The 19,339-nt window shown below is 36.7% G+C and overlaps 1 protein-coding gene across 1 annotated transcript; it reads right to left on the bottom strand.

The window, feature by feature from the left end:
* Positions 1-13,822: 13,822 nt before the first annotated feature.
* Positions 13,823-14,704, bottom strand: LOC127207469 (olfactory receptor 1013-like). The gene has a single exon (XM_051166894.1). It carries the CDS (start codon positions 14,702-14,704, stop codon positions 13,823-13,825), a length of 882 nt encoding a protein of 293 aa, XP_051022851.1.
* Positions 14,705-19,339: the final 4,635 nt, after the last annotated feature.

Raw genomic sequence — 19,339 nt, 5'->3', positions numbered from 1 at the left:
CTCTGTCCAGTCTGGAGACCCACAACAGGATAGGGTCCTGGGAGGATATGGGGATAACTCTACCTGAGACACCTAGTAACAGGGGTCATGGAGACTGAGAGGCCACCTCCTATAGCCAGGCAGGCCTTCTGGTGGAGGGAGGGGAACACCAACCCACCCACAAAAACTTCGAAGCAAAATGTATCCTACCAACAAGATGCTGCAGCAATAAAGATAAAGCAGAGATTGAGGGAAATGATGCCTGGCCCAACATGAGACCAATCTCATGGGAGAGAGCTCCCCCTGACACTATTAAGAACACAGTGCTGTGCTTGCACATGGAAGCCTAGCATAGCTGTCCTCTGAGAGGCTCCACCCAGCACTGGATCCAAACAGATACAGAGACTCATAGCCAAAAATTGGGCTGAGAGAAGGGAGTCTTGTGAAAGAGTAGGGAGAAGAATAGAAGGACCAGAAAGGGACAGGAGCTCCAGAAAAGGACCAATAGAGCCAACTAAACAGGGCCCTGGGGCCCTGTAGGAACTGACGGACCAACTGAGGACCGTGTAAGGACCTAGGCCCTCTACACAGATGTAGCCAATGGGCAGCCCAATCTTCATGGGTCTTCTAGTAAGGGGAGCAGAAGCTGTCAATGACATGGACTCAGTTACTTTCTTTTTAATTATTTCCCCCTGGTGGGTCTGCCTTATCATGCCACAGGAGAAAGGGATGAGTTCAGTCCTGATGCTACTTGATATGCTGGCTTTGGTTGGTGGTGGGAGGGTCTCCTTTTCTGAAGAGTAGGCAAGGGATTATAGGAGGAAGACAGAGGGAGGGTGGGACCTGGAGTTGAGGAGAGAGGGGGCTCTGATCAGAATGTAAGGGGAATTAACAAATTAATTCATTCATTAAAAATAAATAAGTAAGCCAGACACTATGCTACACATTTTGATTCTAGTACTCAAAAGGATCCCTCTGGTTCACTGGCCCCAGAATAGTCTATAAAATCTTGACGAATTCTATAGCAGGGGAGACAGTCAAAAAACACACAAACAAAACACAAAACAATAAAACAAACAAACACACAAACAAAAAGCTCCTGAGAAACAACACCAAAAGTTTCCCTCTGCCCTCTACATGTGCAATTGCACCTCTTTTCTCAGTGCGACCTCACCCATATGCACATTTTCAAAAACATACCAAAATAAAATAATTATAAGTAAGTGATTAGAGTTTGAGAAGGGGCAGAAGAAATGTATATCCTAAGTCAGTTTTGATATTTGAGACACCTTATTTCTACACATTAACATTAGTCTGTTGATATTTAATGTATATTTGTGTCCTGCACTTCATTTGATGAACCAAATATAACTACATTTAAAAGAATGATTAACTTCCAGAAGGCAAGTGTGATGCCTTAGTCTGCATAGATAAGTGGCTTGAAGAGAAGAAAATCTTGCCCTCTCTATTCCCCACCCTCCTTTCCTCCATCTCTCCTTCTTTCTCTCAAATGGATATCAATAATTATGAAATAGATCTTATTGCAAGATAACTATCTATCCATCCTGATCTTTGGCTTAATTCAACCTGCAAATCTTTGAAAATAATATTGTACAGTGTTGAAGAAAACACTACATGGCATCATATTATGGCAACCTAAGCACCCCGAGGAAACATCGTCTTTACTCTTTAACTATAGAGAAATATGTCAAACACATTAAGCTGATATCAACCAATAAATAGAATTTATACTTAAGAGTGTGCAAAGATCTACATTGTATCATGCAAATATGGAATGTTAAGGTCTCCTTTGTATCCAGTTCCTGGTACCTCCATTACAGAATTCAGTGAAGAAGAAGAATGAGGAGGAGGAGGAAAAGGAGGAGGAGGAGGAGGAGGAGGAGGAGGAGGAGGAGGAGGAGGGGAAAAACAAATTGAAAGCACTTTCTTTGATATATTGGAACCATAATCCCAAGCCTATCCTTCAAAGCTCAACTGCTCATCACCGCCTCTTCTGGTGACAGCAATGGACACATTTTAGCCTCTTCCAAAAGCATTTCCAATATGTTTTGAATTCTGACTGTTGCTAAGTGCTACGTTTTGTACTTACAAGTTAATTCAGCCATTATATTTCTATACAGGTTTTTTTTTTTGTTGTTGCAGAAAATTTCTCCTAGTACTACAGAAAATACTAAAAATCTAAGTATTAGAAAAGTGTGTTTTCCTGTGTCTTACCCCAGACCCACGAGGATACTATGAATGCCAAAAATAGACACTACTGGAGAAGCTGAGAGACTCCTGGGGTCACAAGTCAAGGCAGGGACAGAGCTGAGGACAGTAAACTTAGCCGACTCTGGACATGCACTCTGCGCATTCTGCTATGGTAAATTACCCCAAAGCTATTCGACCATGACAGTCACTCTCCCACTCACTTCTTGAAGAGATGAGAAAAGAACCCTGCATACCAGAGCTCTCAGCCTGGCCCACCATCCTCTTTCCCGAGTTCCTTATAATCTAGCAAGGCAGGAGTAGGACAGCTCTGACATGAAGTCTTCAGGGAACTTATTTTGCAAGCTGCATTCACTAAATGATTTTAGGCACACCTATTTACATAGGCTTGCTGATTCTGTGGCTCAAAGAATTTTAAAAGTCAAACTGGCTGCCCATTCTGCTTAGAAATTTGCCTCATTTTGGCTGCTCCTGCATATGTGACCTTCTCAGTAAGGTTTCCCATGATCAGCCTCTCTAACTCCACACCTGCCTCCACCCTCAAGCACCTTTCCCTTTTCTTTCAATGTTTTCTTCAGAAATAGATACCAGAAAATCCAAAGAGTAGCTACAGAATTCAGGTGACAGAATTTATGGGCAGACATTTTCTTCAGGTACAGTGTGTTTATTAAGGATGTAGGTCTCAGACAGAGGAGATATTAGTTTTCTACTTTAGAGGTAGCCACAATGAGACTGAAAAAATTAGACCTGGCACTGAGCTCTCAAAGATGTATCAAAACTCCACTTCCTCTTTCCAGCTCTCAGCCAACCTCAAAAACATCATTCAATTCCCTTATGGTTCAGTGGTTTCACTTGAAAATTAAAAATGATCATTTCAACTACAACATATAAATGTTGTACATTTTGACAAATAACATAAACTATATTATCTTAATGCCTTTAGTCTATTTTGGCTTTCATTTATTTTCTTTTGTTTTGAGGTGACAGAATGAATATAAAACAGGGAGATATAGAGGATCTGAGGGGAGGAGTTGGATAGGGTAACACATAATAAAATACTTTGTATGAAAGAATACATTAAAACCATAAAAAGACGCAGTCAAAAGCAATTGGTAGATTTTAAATGAACCTAGAAAAGGAACTAGAGGTAGCTGAAGGCTTCAAGAATGTGCCCCTGCCAGATAGGAAAGATGTTTGCTTCACGTTTCCCAAATACAAATGGCCAAATGACTATCAATGTAACATTTATATAATTATTGATTGTCTCATTGTTCTTCCTGTTGTATGTAGTTTATTTGACTCATGTGTGATGATATAAATGTATATGTTTTAAAAAGAAACACAATAAGAATATTTTTTAAAAAGATAAAAACAGGAAAAAAAAAAAAAAAAAAAAGAATGTGCCTCTGGAAGGTTATCCATACTCCAGTGGATGGACTCACAGCTGTGCATATGTAAGCAATACTAAATGGATTTAGTGAGTTATTTTTTAAGTGGCATGAAGGTGGGAAATGAATATATGGATAGGAGTTTGAAAGGGAAAATTAGGAGTAAGTTTGGAGTATACATGATCATGATGCTTGGTATACATCATGTCTGAAATTACCAAAGAATAAATGAAATATTAAAAATAACAAAAATAAATAAAAAACAAGTTAAAAATAAACAAAAAGCCTGAACTAGTTCCTAATAGAATCAACAAATGGAAGATATTCATTAGCAGTAGCTAATTCAAAGGCATAGACAACACCTGACATGGCTGGCTCAAAGTGCTTTGAGTCTCACTTCAGGAGGGTACAAATCTAAGTAGTGGCTCCTGGACTTCACTCTCGTTCTCGTAGCTCGAGGCATTCTGAGGAAAACTGACTCCACACAATATTGAAAGGAACACGGTGGAATTGCACATTATCAAAGGGATGGAAGAAGACTTATTTTATAGGCTCATTAATACTTAATAAACTGATATGTATGACCCCAAAAGCCTGTTACTGGTGGCTATATCATTTTTGGAAGCAGCACATTTTCCTCATCCAGGCATCGTGGGTCAAATAGACCTAGGTAGAATTCTGTTCATAACTCTAAACAGCTTGCACATCATTGGAAACCTAATTAATCCTCCTGAGAAGCAGCTTCCTTGTCTATAATATAAAGCGCTTCTCTGTACAAGTGTTTTTCCTATAAAATTATGGCTTTTTAAAATAGACACATTGTACTTAAAATGTTGAGATGTGTGATACATAATATGTGTTGAAAAGAAAGCATGTTGGTTCATGTCATAAATTTAATATAAAACTAATATTGTAAAAAGTATTCAAGAGTCAATATTAATTTTTTCAGTCTACCTTTGCTAGTATTCTCCTTATTCAGTCCTGTATCTGTAGGGCCCTACCACACATCACGACCTGGTATTTATTCATACTTATGATCCACCTCATCTTCTTTTATAGGTTATTTCAGCCATATATTTAATTGGTTTATACACAAAATTATGAATGATGGTAGGTGGCAGAGGCTTTGAAAATATCAGCAGTCTGTATACTTGCAATAAAAAGTTCAAAATCACAACACAAACATAGGGAATAAAATGCCCCAAGTATTGAATTGTGCTTTCCTAAGAGTTCATTATTTATACCAGGTCATATGCTGAAATTTTCCTCTATATAAAGAGACAATGATGGCTAGGTGCCTATAGCCCTGACACTTGGGTTGAGGAGATAAGAAGAAAGTGAGGGAAAGAGGAAGTGATGGAGGAAGTGAGAGAGGAAGGGAAGCAGGGAAAAAGGGAACTCTTTTCTGGCTAAACTTATTGAAAGGCTATAACAAGCCTGACAGTCAGAGTTATCTGTTCTCTTTCTTTCTTTCAAAATCATTCATGTCTTCCTGCCTTCTGAGGAACAAAAGTAAAATAAAAGAAATTTAAACTTTTTATAATTCCTTCTGAATCTTAGTTTAGAGATAGTAGTCTATTCCTTACTGAAGCACTTGAGAACCTATACAGCTGAGATCCATGTTAAATGATTCTTAATATGTCATCCTATCATTTTAAAGTCAATTACATTATTCTATCTAACTCCTTTGACATAAATAAGACATGTAGAAGAAGCTAAGTGCCTTTTTTTCCCTCATGAAGTTTACAAAGTCCTACAAAATTATGGCAGCATATGAAAATATGGCTTTACAGTTCCTCTGGCAACAGAAAGCAAAATTGTTGAGTCATTGTGAAAGCAGAATAAAATTTACAAGACTCTAACGATATGCACTATGCTACTTACCAAATTTAAGGAAAATACTTACTTCAAATACTCCAAAATTCGATCTACTAGTTCCAGGATCACTTATATCAGATATTTAGTCCCAAGAGACTCAAATATGAATTTCCTTGTGGTTTATTAGCTTGGGGAAATGATAAAGCAATTAAGCAAAGCTTTGCATCAAAGTTGGACCAATCTCAGTAAAACTCATGGAAGTTTAATTTAGAGACTGATTCCCAACTGATGAATGCATTCAGTCACATTTTTCCATAAATTGTATGGTATTACTGGCTTCAAAAATGTCCATAGTTATATCCACTTCCATACAAATCAAAGTAGGCATTGGAATATTTTTTTAAATACAGTGGTACATGTATTTCTCTGTTTTTTCATTTTCTCTAGATGAATATTTATCTTCTCACTACCTAAAGAGATCAATCTACAAAAATTATATTAATTAAGTAGGTAAATATGTGGAAAATAATGGATTGGTGTTGGATTTCTTATCTCAGTGCCTCAGACAGGATCAATAGAAGGTCACATTCTCTCTCTCTCTCTCTCTCTCTCTCTCTCTCTCTCTCTCTCTCTCCCTCTCCTCTTCCTCTTCCACCTTCACTTCATCCTCTCCGTCATCATCTTCATTTTCCTCCTTTCTCTCTCCTCCCCTCTCCCCATGTAAGCCTAGATATAATCAAATCCCATGGCAAAAAATTAGTTATCCAAATATATCCTCCACTTACCAGGTTTTCGGCATGTTTTTGTACATTTTTAAATCCTCCTTAAGTTGTCAATTGCAATGGGACATTTGCTCCAAGAGGTAATCTCACTGACACAATAATTGACAGCAAGAGGGAACCTAGAAATTGAACACTTAAGCCAAGACATGTGCCACCCTTCTGGCCACTGATGTCACAAGCTAAAATACCAATGGAATTTAGGGCGAAGAGTCACTGCTGTGATGTGGACTGTAGCCATGATAGTATGGACTGACCAATGGGGTCTCCATGATTGTAATTCCTGTAGTTGAGATGTGGAGATGAGACTTGAAGGCCATATTTATGTACGTTCTGAGTCTTATCTGAGAAATACTAGTATCATTTTAATCGTTACATGGTTAAATTTGCAAGGATCCGTACATAGGGATTTATAAGTGATCAGCTATGTGTTTCCACTCTGCAAGGATCCGTACATAGGGATTTATAAGTGATCAGCTATGTGTTTCCCACTCTGCCACACTGTCACACTCTTCATGTTACATATCTTAAGGCTCCGAGGACAATGGCTTCACTGGAAAATTAAAATCTATTTGTGAATGAGGAATCAGCATTCTTTCAGCATCTTCATAGTTAGACCACATTAGCAAGATAGCCTTGCATTTAGAAAATCAGTAGAAATTTTCAGAATAGTAGAAAATAACAGAAAGCTAGTTTCTCTAGTTTCAGCTCTCATAGGGTTTTCTATGTTTGTTTTTTGCTTTTTGTTTTTGTTTTTGGTTTTTTTTTTTTTTTTTTTTTTTGTTTTTTTTTTTTTTTTTTTTTGCTTTCTTTTTTAATTGAAAATAGATTCTTCAATCCCAAGAAGGACAGTAGGACACCTGAGCTGCTTTGGGCTTGGCTCTATCTCTCTCTGTGTGTATACTACTTACCACTCTGGCCCTTCTGGGACACAGAGTGAACAGCAGAGGTGAGTTAGGCAGAGGCCACAATCCTAATTACCTGTCATCCCTAAGAGGTCTGTGGGACATATGAGGAGCTTTGAGATTGAATCTCTGTATCCATTCCCCACCAGCCTGATGCATACAGGCCATAGCCAGAGAAAGATCAGAGGAGACCCTTGGAACACCCAAGCAGCTTTGCGCTCGCTCAGATTCATTCTCTCTCTCTCTCTCTCTCTCTCTCTCTCTCTCTCTCTCTCTCTCTCTCTCTCTGTCCTTGATTTGTGAAGTAGTTTGAGCAGAATCCCTGGGCCCAGATCCACCCGTCATGATGTTTCCTCTTTCATGGCTTCTATAATTTTCATCACGTCAGATTTAAAATCTTCTTGCTCCTCTGAGTATTAGTTTTTCTAGCTGTTGCTGTGGTAGGACCACTTGTTTCTGGTGGTGTCATGTGGCTCTCCATTTTGTTGTTTATATTCTTGTGCTGGCCTGTAGCTGGGTTTTCTATCTATGTCCCAGTTGGGTCAAGCAGGATAGGTGCAGGCTGAGAAAACTTCAAGCCTAAATCTGCTTCAGTGTCCCTCAGGCCTCCTTGGTATGGTGGACAGTGTGGATTGTGGCTTTGACTAGCAAACTCACTTCAGCTGTACAGACCCTGCTATCTGTTACCCAGGCCAGGGCACTGAAGAACAGAAGGAGAGAGGGAGGGAGGAAGAGAGAGAGAGAGAGAGAGAGAGAGAGAGAGAGAGAGAGAGAGAGAGAGAGAGAGACAGAGACAGAGACACAGAGAGACAGAGACAGAGAGAGACAGAGACAGAGAGAGATGGGGAGATCTAAATTATAATTGTTTAATTTTTCTTAATAAAACAAATATTTCCCTTGTTAATTGATGTATTCTATTTCCTAGAAGGCAAATATAAACTAATAATGATCCAACTTGTGATAAACTGACTTTAATCTCTAGAAGTGATAAACCACCATTTAAATACATCACATCCATGGGGTAATGGTGGTGATATGGAGGCTTGTTTTGTCTGAATGCATAGCTCCCTGATTCTAATGGAAGAATGCATCCATTATAGCATATTTCTTTTTACTTGGCTCCAGTAACCATGCTGAGTATAGATATAATGACTGAAGGAGAATTGTCTTAGTTTCCTCTCCCTGATTATTGGCATGAAAAGTATTGAAGTTGAAAGGTCACATGCAATGTAAATTTCTGAAAATTTATTTTGTGATATACCACTAACAAAGCAAAGAAAATGTATTAATACATTTGGGGTAAAGTAGAGAGATTCTATTCTCATAAAAATCTTAACTATTACAGAGACCAGGGTCCCATTTTTCTTGTATTCACTGTTATCCAGAAGGCAGATATTAAAAATCAATAATATATAAGGCACAACTGAACACATTTTGGATTTAGACAAGTTGGTGTACAGGCACAGCAGTTTTTTTTTCATGAGAATTATAACACAAAATTACAATTAGTGGGAATAAATATATATTTTCTTATACTTGACAATTACTTGAGTTTCCATTAGCAGTGAGCAGTTGTGACCACTGGGAGGTAGGCAGTACTCAATGATGTGTCTATTTACAGAGTCTGGAGAGAGAAGGGACACACCTCAATATAATAGAGACAATATAGAGCAAGCATATGGGCTTTGAACAAATATCTTCTGTCCACAGTCGCTGGCTTTGCTGCTCCCTCCGGTAGATGTTAAAGTGTCAATGGCATTGAAGGCCAGCTTCAGCACCACAGGGTAAACTGAGGTTGAGTCAGTGACTGATCACCCAGCACTCTTTTCTCTTGGTAAAAAGCTTGATTCTCTAGGCCAGAACTGATTGTAACTGGCAGGGAATGCTACTGATAGTAGCCAGTGACTAGAGAAAAGGGAAAAAAAGACAAAAAAATCTTACACACACACACACACACACACACACACACACACAGAAACATGATGGATGAAGCAAGACAAACTCCAATATGCAGGTTCCAACAAGCTTCAACAATTTCATACATACATATACACATATTCACACATTGGGTGGATGGAGCAAAGTTATAATCAACTTTTTATGTACACACATATACACACATACATATTGGACAGATGGAGCATATTCCAAAGCGTGAGTGCCAACCACTTTTCATATCTACATATATGCATATAATATGTACATACATATGTGCATTACACATATGCGAACATATAAATATATTACTCATATACATGTATACATATACACATATGGTGGATGAAGCAAATACAAACAAGTAAGCTCCAACAATTTTATTTTCTACCATAGCTTATATTTTCCAGCAAAATCACAATGTCATTTCATTCTATTTTTCTTCAAGTGAACAATTACAGTGAGTATACGTAGAAAAAAATGTTTCCCAATACCGTCTCATGATCAAATGCTTTATGTATTATGGGTGAAAAACAAATTATTACCAAGAACCCACATATATTTGTAACTAAGCAACTTGTTACATATTAACAAAGTGTAAGCAAGCAAGCAAGGTAATTTTCAGTCTGTTTCTTTTTATTGGTAGGCTGGAATTTGAGGTTACAAAGAAAGAATCAATAATCTTAAGAAGTAATTTTATAAAAATTTAAAAAGAACCACAATTATAAACTTTTATGAAAAATTAGACAATTTTACTTCAAATACTCAAGGTACACATGTACTCATTAACAATTTTTATTAAATCTTAACAGGAAGCTGAGAGCAAAAATGGGTACAACAACCCTTCTTCAGAGAGAGAGTCATGTCAGTCAGTGGTAATTTAAGCTTTTGCTTTGCTCCCTAACCTCATAAACATCCCAGCTCAACTATTCAGAGTGTAGTGCACCTTTCTGAACTATAAATTGTCCTTCAAGGTGTTCTACATCAGAGACATGGGCAAAAACATCTTATTCTAACTTTCTAGAACTATTTAAATAAAATCAGAATTGCTCTAAAATCAGTAATTAATTTAAGCAATATTATTTTCCTTCATCTTCATATTGATGTGCCGGAAAATTGCCCACATAAGTGTGCTGTCTCCCAAGAGGCAATTACACCAGACTATGGGCAGTGAGGGTCTTCCATGCCAACCACACCATGATATATATATGAATATAGCAATGACAAACATGAGAAGGCACATCAGCATCAAGAAGCAACCTGGAGACGAAACCCCTGGGGATGTGTTTCTCCAAGGTATGCCTATTGCAGCTAAGCAAAACAGGATGGTTTCAATGAAGCCTACCATAGCCAGACCTGGAAACACCTTAGCTGTCTCTCAACTGAAGAGTGGATAAAGATCTTGAGATGGCATTTCTTTAAAGGAGGAAAGGAATGGGATAAATGTAATTATAGTACAATTTCAAAAGAAATAATAAATTAAATAATTTCAAGTAATAAAATACACAACTTGTTTAAGAATAAATTAAAAGAAAAGGAGAGCACACATTTGAAGGAAAGGAAGAAGGAGTGATTCGGAGGTTTGGAGGGAGGAAAGGGAAGGTAAAAATGATATAAGCTTTCTATAATTTCAAAAATCAAAGAAATAATCTTTAAAAGGAATAACAGGAGCTTTATTGACAAGATGAAGCCTGGATTGGGGGAGCAAGGGGCTAGAATGTTCTTGGCACATTGGCAATATCTTTACCTCACAGCTTTTTTTTTTTTTTTTTTTTTTTGAGACTCAGATTTACAAATGTTTAAGTTGGAAGACTGAGGGAAAGATTAAAATCTTGGTAACGTGTGTTAAAAATCTAGTTTCTAATTTTATTGTATTTATTCTCACAAATTAAAAAAATATTACTAAAAAGTAACTAGGAATCACTCTGCATTCTGTTTCTCTGCTTTATATCAGCAACTTTGACAGTTAGGAAGCTATTTTATTGTATTGGATACTCAGAGTTTCATGTAGTTTTGGTATTAGTCTCTGACAAAACAATTACAACAGAATAGATATTGATGATGATGAAACTATGAACCTTCAGGTAGTTCCATGGTTTTAAATAAATGGACAGAGAAAGTCAAATTAACAAATATTTAAATTGGGATGCACCCACTGATCTCTGAGAATCTGTCTTTGTGGTGACTGAATAAGTCAAAACCCATTAGGGCCCATTTAAAAGTAAGTAATTTTGTCGCATACTATGTTTTAAAAACTCATATGCTGCACATTTTATGTTCTTTAAATATTCAAAATGATAAACCATAAAAAGGCTGGGTCTGTGTTGGTTTTGTTTACTGCATATGTATCTTAGACCTACCATAATCCCTGTACTGAACATAGTAATACAATACTATGTCATAAATGTTTGAAGGAGGTTAGGTAATTAACTAGTTAAAAAGCAAATGCATAACACTCTCCAAAATGACCTCATTAAGAAGGAAGGACATAGAACAGAACATACACCACAATATCCACATGTATATATGTGTACATTTTATAAATGTATGTAGCAATATCACCGTAGATTGAATAATATTCCCTCAGAGAGAGAAAGAAGGGTGTAACTAAGCTTAGTGTCTACAGTGCATACTGACTGCCTCTTACCAAACACTAATGAATTATCTTTCTCAATCCTAATTTTAGAAATAATTTAGAGAATAGTATTTGGAAAGGCAATTTTAAGTGAGATGTTCAGTAAATGGAATGCCCAGCGGTGCAAATGAGGGAGAACAGTGTGAGTCACTGCTGTAAACTCCCTGTGCAGCACAAACGCTCTAGGTCTCCAACTTGCTTAACACCATGGAAGATAAAGATTGACAGCACTTGCATGAGCATGTGCCCCACACAGACACCATCTGGGCTTTGCTTAACACCGTGGAAGATAAAGACCGACAACACTTACATGTGCATGTGCCCCACACAGATACCATCTGGGTTTTCTTTGTGTGAAGAATACAAATGAGTAAAACCAAGTCATTCTTTAGTAGAGAATTTGAGTTCAGAAGACCTACACATAGTGAGTCTACTTACACATAGTGAGTCTACCTACAGTCATGTGTCCTTTCAAGAGACTTACACATAGTGAGTCTACCTACAGTCATGTGTCCTTTCAAAAGGCTTACACATAGTGAGTCTACCTACAGTCATGTGTCCTTTCAAAAATATTTACCATATTAAAGATCTCATAAATGAATTTAATTATAACAAACCCCACAAAGTTGTACAAATAAAACATGAAATGAATGATAGCAATAAGAAGAGGTGTCAGAGTGGAAGAGAAGAAGCTTGTACGGCCTCAAGCCAATACAAAGACATATCGGCAGCTAGGAAACGCTGTAGCAGGAGACCCGGTCTTCCTCAGGGAAGAACACACCAATTGGTTATCCAGTGGTCAACCATGAAAGCATATATGTAATACAGTGTGATAAGGTTGTACTTAGGTATTTAGGAGTACCTATTTATATGTATGTATTATGAACAGTGAAAAAAGAGACCATGAATTTGAAAGAGAGCAAAGACGTGTGCAAGAGAGAACATGGAGAGAAAAAGGGAGTAGTAACATGATTTAAATATATTATAATATCAAGAAATAAATGATTTTTTAAAATGTCATAACAAGTGTTTATAGGCTTTCATGAAAAATTGCCTATGAAATCCACTACTATATACAATGAATATATACCAATAACAATGTAAAGAAAATAATAAATTATAAAATTAAAATACTCCATTATTAAAACTTGTTTGTCTGAAGATACAACTATCCAGTTATATTAAGAATTAAACTTTGTCATATGAAAAAATTCTCTGGAGAGTCCACAATAAAATTTCAAATTAATATAAAATACTTCAAGGTTATCCACATTCCCTATATAGCATGAAGGAGCTTAACATACTCTTAGATTTGTTCTAGAATGCCAGTTCCCATCACATTTTGACTATACCTATATTTTTCTATTTTTAGATTTATTATAATTTATAGATAATACTAAAGCCAGGATTCCTTTTCCATACAGAAAATGAACATGTGCTTTGCTCAGCCATTTTTACAATACCTGGATTATTTTTTATCCTTATTTAGAGAAGCGAACTTGCTTGTTTTCCTTCAAAAAACTGGAATCACGTCTTTGTACATGGTGCACTAAGAAACGCTGACTCCAAACCAGGAGACAGGTATGTGTTTCTGATACAGATAAGTTTTAAGACTATATTTGCTTTTATAGTTTTAGTTTTGGAACCAGGTGTATACATCTAGAATGATATATTTTCCAGTTTCACTCACATAGTAAGGTAAAGGAATATGATGGATATACTTTGTCTTCTAGTCATAGGAAAAATAAAAATGAACTCAACACATTTTTCTCATTCAGAATAAATATGTTTGTAAATGCTTCTCTCCATGTACTAAGCAACCAGATTTTATGCTCCAATAGTGACCTGTGACTCTTCAAAGCTTTGCTACATAATGAATTGTTGACTTGGTGCTTTATTTGCAATCAAAGTTAACGTGACACCAACACAAGGCTTATATTAAATAACTATTACCATATGCATTAGCCTACTTTCTTTAATAGGCCTCCTGAAATGTCATACAGGAATGGTGGGAATACTTTTACATAGACTATGGGAGAGATCAGCAGCATCATTACCAAAACTCATGCAAACAAATTTTATGTTCTCTGTGCTTCTCATAAGGGAATTATCTTGATTTACTTAAGGAGTTTATTCAAAGCCTCTTTCACATCCTTATTCCTCAGGCTGTAGATCAAGGGATTCAAACATGGGGAAAACCACTGTGTAAAAGGTGGAGACAATTTTGTCTGTATCTAAGGAATAGCTGGTGCGGGGCCGAGAATAGGTATAAAGAATGGAGCCATAGTACAAGGTCACAGAGATGAGGTGGGAGGAGCAGGTGGAGAAGGCCTTGAGGCGGCCCTGGGTGGATCGAATTCTCAGGATAGTGGCGATGATGAAGAGATAAGAGGCCAGGATTAGGGCAATGGGTACCATGACATTAGAGGTCAGGAGGAAGTACATCAGTGCCTGGTATCCTTCCTTCCCACCACAAGCCAGCTTTACCAAGGGAAGCAAGTCACAGAAAAAGTCATCAATAATGTTGTCGTTACAGAAGTCAAAGGTAAAAGTTTTCTTGGTTATGATGGAAGAGTTAATAAAGCCACCCATATAAGAGGCTGCTACAAAAAATGCACATAGTTTTGTGGACATGGTCTGAGAATAAAGCAGTGGCTTTGAGATGGCCACATAGCGGTCATAAGCCATGGCAGCCAGCAGGTAACACTCACTATAGTCTAGTCCAGCAGAGAAGAAGAACTGAGCCACACAGCCAGCAAAGGAGATGCTCTTGTCTTCAGAGATACATATCACTAGGATCTTTGGAGTGTAGACAGTGGACAACCAGAGATCCAGAAACGATAGATTTCCAATGAAGAAATACATGGGTGTGTGGAGCCTGGAGTCATTGCATATCAACACGATGAGCATGCTGTTTCCTAACACAGTCAGTGTGTACATAATGAAAAACATCACAAACAGGACCAGCTGCTTGACAGGGTGTGAGGTGAATCCCAAGAGGATGAACTCAGACACAGTGTGGTTGCCCCTCTCCATTGCTGTAAAGATTCTCACCTTAGAAGACAAAAAATGAGAACTGTTTCTTACAACTGAGCTAAAAAACAAAACAAAACAAAACAAAACAAAAACCAAATGGGTAAATCAGACTATTCCTCCTGGTAATCATGGAAATCTCAGATGCAACACTCTAAGGGTTCATTTAGAAATTTTATTTAGTAGCCAAATAAGGTTTCTGGCAAATGCTTTCCATCTGTATGTTCATTATCTTAAAAACTAGAGAAATAGTTTTCCTTCAACTCTTATGTCCATATTATTAAATATCAATCTTAATAACCAGACTTATTTTCTGAGTAAAATATACAAAGACATGTGATGCAACATGGGAGTTGTCAAACTCTTCCTTCCCTACAAATTCAGTGGCCCCACATGGCTAAATATATAATTAAATTTGGGTCTGATCTGACTCAGTCTCTGTAGTATTTGGGGTAGTTTTTGCTTGTTTCTGCTGGACACTGAACGGTTTGTCTGTTCACCTGGTTCTCATTGTTGCCTGTGTTCCTTTCATATTTATTTTCCCGCATCTCTCAGTATCATTACACCAGCTTTGAAAAGCCGCATGAGTGAATGCCTGTTCTTCTTCACGGCCCCATATGTCCTTGGTGAATACATCCTGATGACTTTAAGTGCTCGACAGGTGTGGATGTCTTTTTTTTTAATGCTATATTTCTTGACTGTGTTTCTGCCATTTACTTTACGTACTTGGGTTCAAATGCCTACTTATTATCCATAATCGGAGGTCCTCTGAGAGTCTGAGGGAAAATGCATTTTGTGCATTATTAAATATCCCCTCTCTTCATCCTGCACTTTTGGCAGAGACATTATTCCTTGCTGTAAAAATTTATTGAGTCACATTCTCTACTGAGCTTTAGTTTAGTTTAATGCTATCTCTGATTATTTATAAAAATGGTCCCAGGACCTAGTTTTCCTTTGCTCCAACATTTGCCTAATCTACGAAGAGTCACTGTTTTGTTTTGTTTTTAAGCTGCATGGTTGTGGAAGTCCACTTGCTATCTCCTACCTCTGTCTTCACTGGACTCGAGTCAGTGTGGCATCCCAAGTGGTCATGTGTAAATGTCAGTTTAACATGGTGTTCCTTCTTTCTAAATACTGGAGATTTTCTTCAGCCTATTCTTAGAAATGCTCACGATTCTGACAGAGGGTTTGTGGTCCTATGCTTATGCTTGACCCTGACTTGGTCACCTCTCTGCTCAGAATCCCAATGCTTCTTTCCACTCTTGCCATTACACTCTTTCCGTCTTTGAATAGGATGTGCTCAGTGCATTCTTAATGGTTCCTGCCTGCTGTTGGAATGCTTGCCTTCCTTGTGTCATTACAGATCAAAAATTGATAGTCTCAGGTTTTAATATTCTCTAAAATGACTTTTAAAAATGTATTGTCCGAATAACCCTCTGCAATATACCCCTTTTTCAATTTGTTATCATTTAACTGCTAATAGTTATCTATTATCACACATCCCATTGATTTGACTTTTTTCCTTTTCTATAAAATGTAATGTATGCATCATGTTGAATTTGACATTTGCTATGAAGTTCTGAGTAATTTACTGGAAAACTGTTCATAGAAAGTAAAGCAGTTTTGTCACAAGCTATAACTATACAAAGATTTTCTGTTGAAAAAAATCTGAAAGCTTCTGCATTCTATATGAATCATAATATCTTCTGGTCGTAATTTGCTCTGCTTTTCATGATAGACTTTAAAGTTGTTATTTATTAAAAAAAAATAATAGTCAATCATTTAGAACAACTTGCTCTGAATCAAGCGCAGGTCGTATTTCACATACACTTCATTTACTCCACAGAACACTCATTTTCTCTGTCTTTGAATATTAATGGCAATATTTTCAGAGACCACCAAATTGATGTTTGCTGAGTAGCTGACAGTAATTCAACATCTTGTTTTTTTTCTTCTCCCCGTTTTTTTTTTTTTTTTTGTATTTTTGAGAGACCCACTACTTAATCAGAAAGCCACTCTTTTTCACCACATTATCAGGGTATCAGTTGATGTTTGGCTCTGGTAGCTCTTAGGCTTGGATAGATTAATCTAGAGACAAGAGTATAATTCAAAGAGGTAATAGATGTCACTGGTAAGTGTTCAATAAGAGCTTCAAAAACTGATCAAATGCTCTGCTGGCAGATTTCCACATATTTCCTTTAAAAAATAACCAACAACACCAGAAAGATTCTACTGCCTCCACCTAGGATAGAACACTTACCTGCAACTCTCACAGTCAGAAGAAACAGATGAAGACAGGGTAGATCCAGGCAACTTATTCCTATTTGTATTCCCTCGAGTACATGATTTCTCTCCCACCTCAGAGGTTCATAGCTTTCAATGTGTCTGAAAGGCAATTAAACAAAAGTATATTGATTTGTTTGTTCAGTGCAAAAAAAGAAAATTACAAAATGATATTTATTATGTACAGGGAACTGCTCTTTTAAAAAATCCACCATTTTCAAAAAACTCTTAGAAATAAATATATATTGAGATTAATATTATACTCAAGCAAGTATGTGTGGAAGTAATTACCTTTAGAAAAACTAAGAGAAGAAAGTGCAAGTAAGTTTTGTACCCAGTACATTTTCAGTTTAAAATTCATGTTTGTTCTGAAAAGAGGGTGAGGCTTTGTACTAGGTTAATATTTTATTTACATTGATAATTTAAAATATTTAATTATTTTTTTGAGCATCTCATTTAGCTTGTGCACTTCCTCAGCTCATTCTGTAGCTAAGGACGGCTGTGAACTCCTGGCCTTATTTTCTCCATCACTCATATGTTGAAATTACAAATGTTCACTGCTGTTCACTTTTATGTTATGTTGTGCCTGGGACTCAAATTTTTATGAATATAAAAATAGCATTCTATTAATTGAGCTACATTCCCAGTCTTCAAAGACATGCTATGAAAAACTGATTGATATTTAGCCATATTGTGTTAGGGGTAAAGCTTCTTGTCCAGAGTTTCTATGTTGATAGATTTTGCAACAGTCATACTTACTATTTTTGCTGATCAGTACTTGAATTTAAAATCATAAGAAAGATGCCTTATTAAGTAATATGACACTTTTGAATAATCTTATTTTTCCTTTATAACAACACAACATACTGATTGAGAGCAATTTATCAAATATATCACATTCATAATAGTTTTTACTAAGCATTTTGTAATGATGGATACTTTGCTATGTACTTTATAGAAATAATCTCAGTGAGTCATAAATCATCTTGTGGTATAAATGTGATTATTAGTCATCTGAATCATAGAGGCTGCTTGAGAATATAAAGAAATCAAAGAATATACTCATCACTGGACACTTCATTTTACAATACAGACTCATCAGGCCTGATAACTGTTTAAGTAATTGCCCACATTCTGATTATATCTGAGGCATGAGTGGTTTCATGTCTGGCATTGTAGCCAGGGAGAACCTACTATAGTGCTTTGCTAATAATCATGTTGTGAAATTCCCTTCTTAATATGTATGTTTATATCTGTATATTTTTTCTACTCTCAACCTCGCTCAGAGAAGTTTTTTTCTGCAAAGCACAGAGGCGAATATGGAAACTTATAATTGGTTATAGTGCTGAGACTAAGGAATTGCCAGTGTCCCGACAGAAATGGGTGATCTATATCAACCTTAGCTCCAACAAAGCGCACAGGAGAATTGTTCAAGGACAAGGAGGACGAGGAGGAGGGCTGTGAAACATTGTCTTCTGGCCATAGTATGGCTGATGCACATCAACTCACAGAAACTATGATTGCCTTCACAAGACCTGCAGTCAAAATTTCAACATGACTGGGGAGAGCCTTCTGGGCCCATCTCCTAGCTGAGAAGCTATTGGCTGCTGGTGGCTTCTGAGAGAAAGTGACTTTCCTTTCAGGTGTAATTTCTTGTATGTTGTCCATGCCCGAATGGATGCCTGCATAATCAAACACACATGGTCAGCACTATTTTGATCTAGGAAGCTGCTAATAATAATAAATAATAATAATAATAATAATAATAATAATAATAATAATAATAATAATAATAATAATAATAATAAATTAAAGTGGATATGAAGTCAGGGAAAGATTTGTGAATACTGGTGGGAGATGGAAGGATGGCGGTTGTAGTGGTGGATAAGATCAAAATATATTATATATGTGAACAGAACTTTAATAGGATAAATAAAAATATAACATGATCACAATTATAAAATAATTTTTTATGTAAACATATTAATAACAAATGGCATAATTTGGTTTATTTTGGCTAGTAATATCTATTGTGTGTTTATATGTGTATATATATTTATATCCCTAGAATAACAGAGCTTGGAGGCTTCACGCACACAGAGATGGTGAGGAGAGGGTAACACTGTGTGATGACTAGTCTTGGTTGTGAACATTAGTACATTTGGAAGTAACTGAAAATCAAGCAGCTGGGTATACCTTTGAAGAATTTTTTATTAGCTGTGTCATTTGAGGTCAGAAGATCCACCCTGGATCTGAGACACAAGCACGTAGGGCATGGAAGAAGGAAGCTTTTGTTTTCCATCGGCTTGCCCTCACTTTCATTAACAAACTTATTTAACCTCACCCATTACTTCA

The sequence above is a fragment of the Acomys russatus genome, chromosome 24 (genome assembly GCF_903995435.1).
Source record: "Acomys russatus chromosome 24, mAcoRus1.1, whole genome shotgun sequence".
Lineage (NCBI taxonomy): Eukaryota > Metazoa > Chordata > Mammalia > Rodentia > Muridae > Acomys > Acomys russatus.
The sequence above is the reverse complement of the archived record's forward strand: the minus strand, read 5'-3'. Positions and strand labels throughout refer to the sequence as shown.

Excerpts from the sequence above, each read along its gene's own strand:
- LOC127207469 (XM_051166894.1), bottom strand. The coding sequence starts at position 14,704 with ATGGAGAGGGGCAACCACACTGTGTCTGAGTTCATCCTCTTGGGATTC.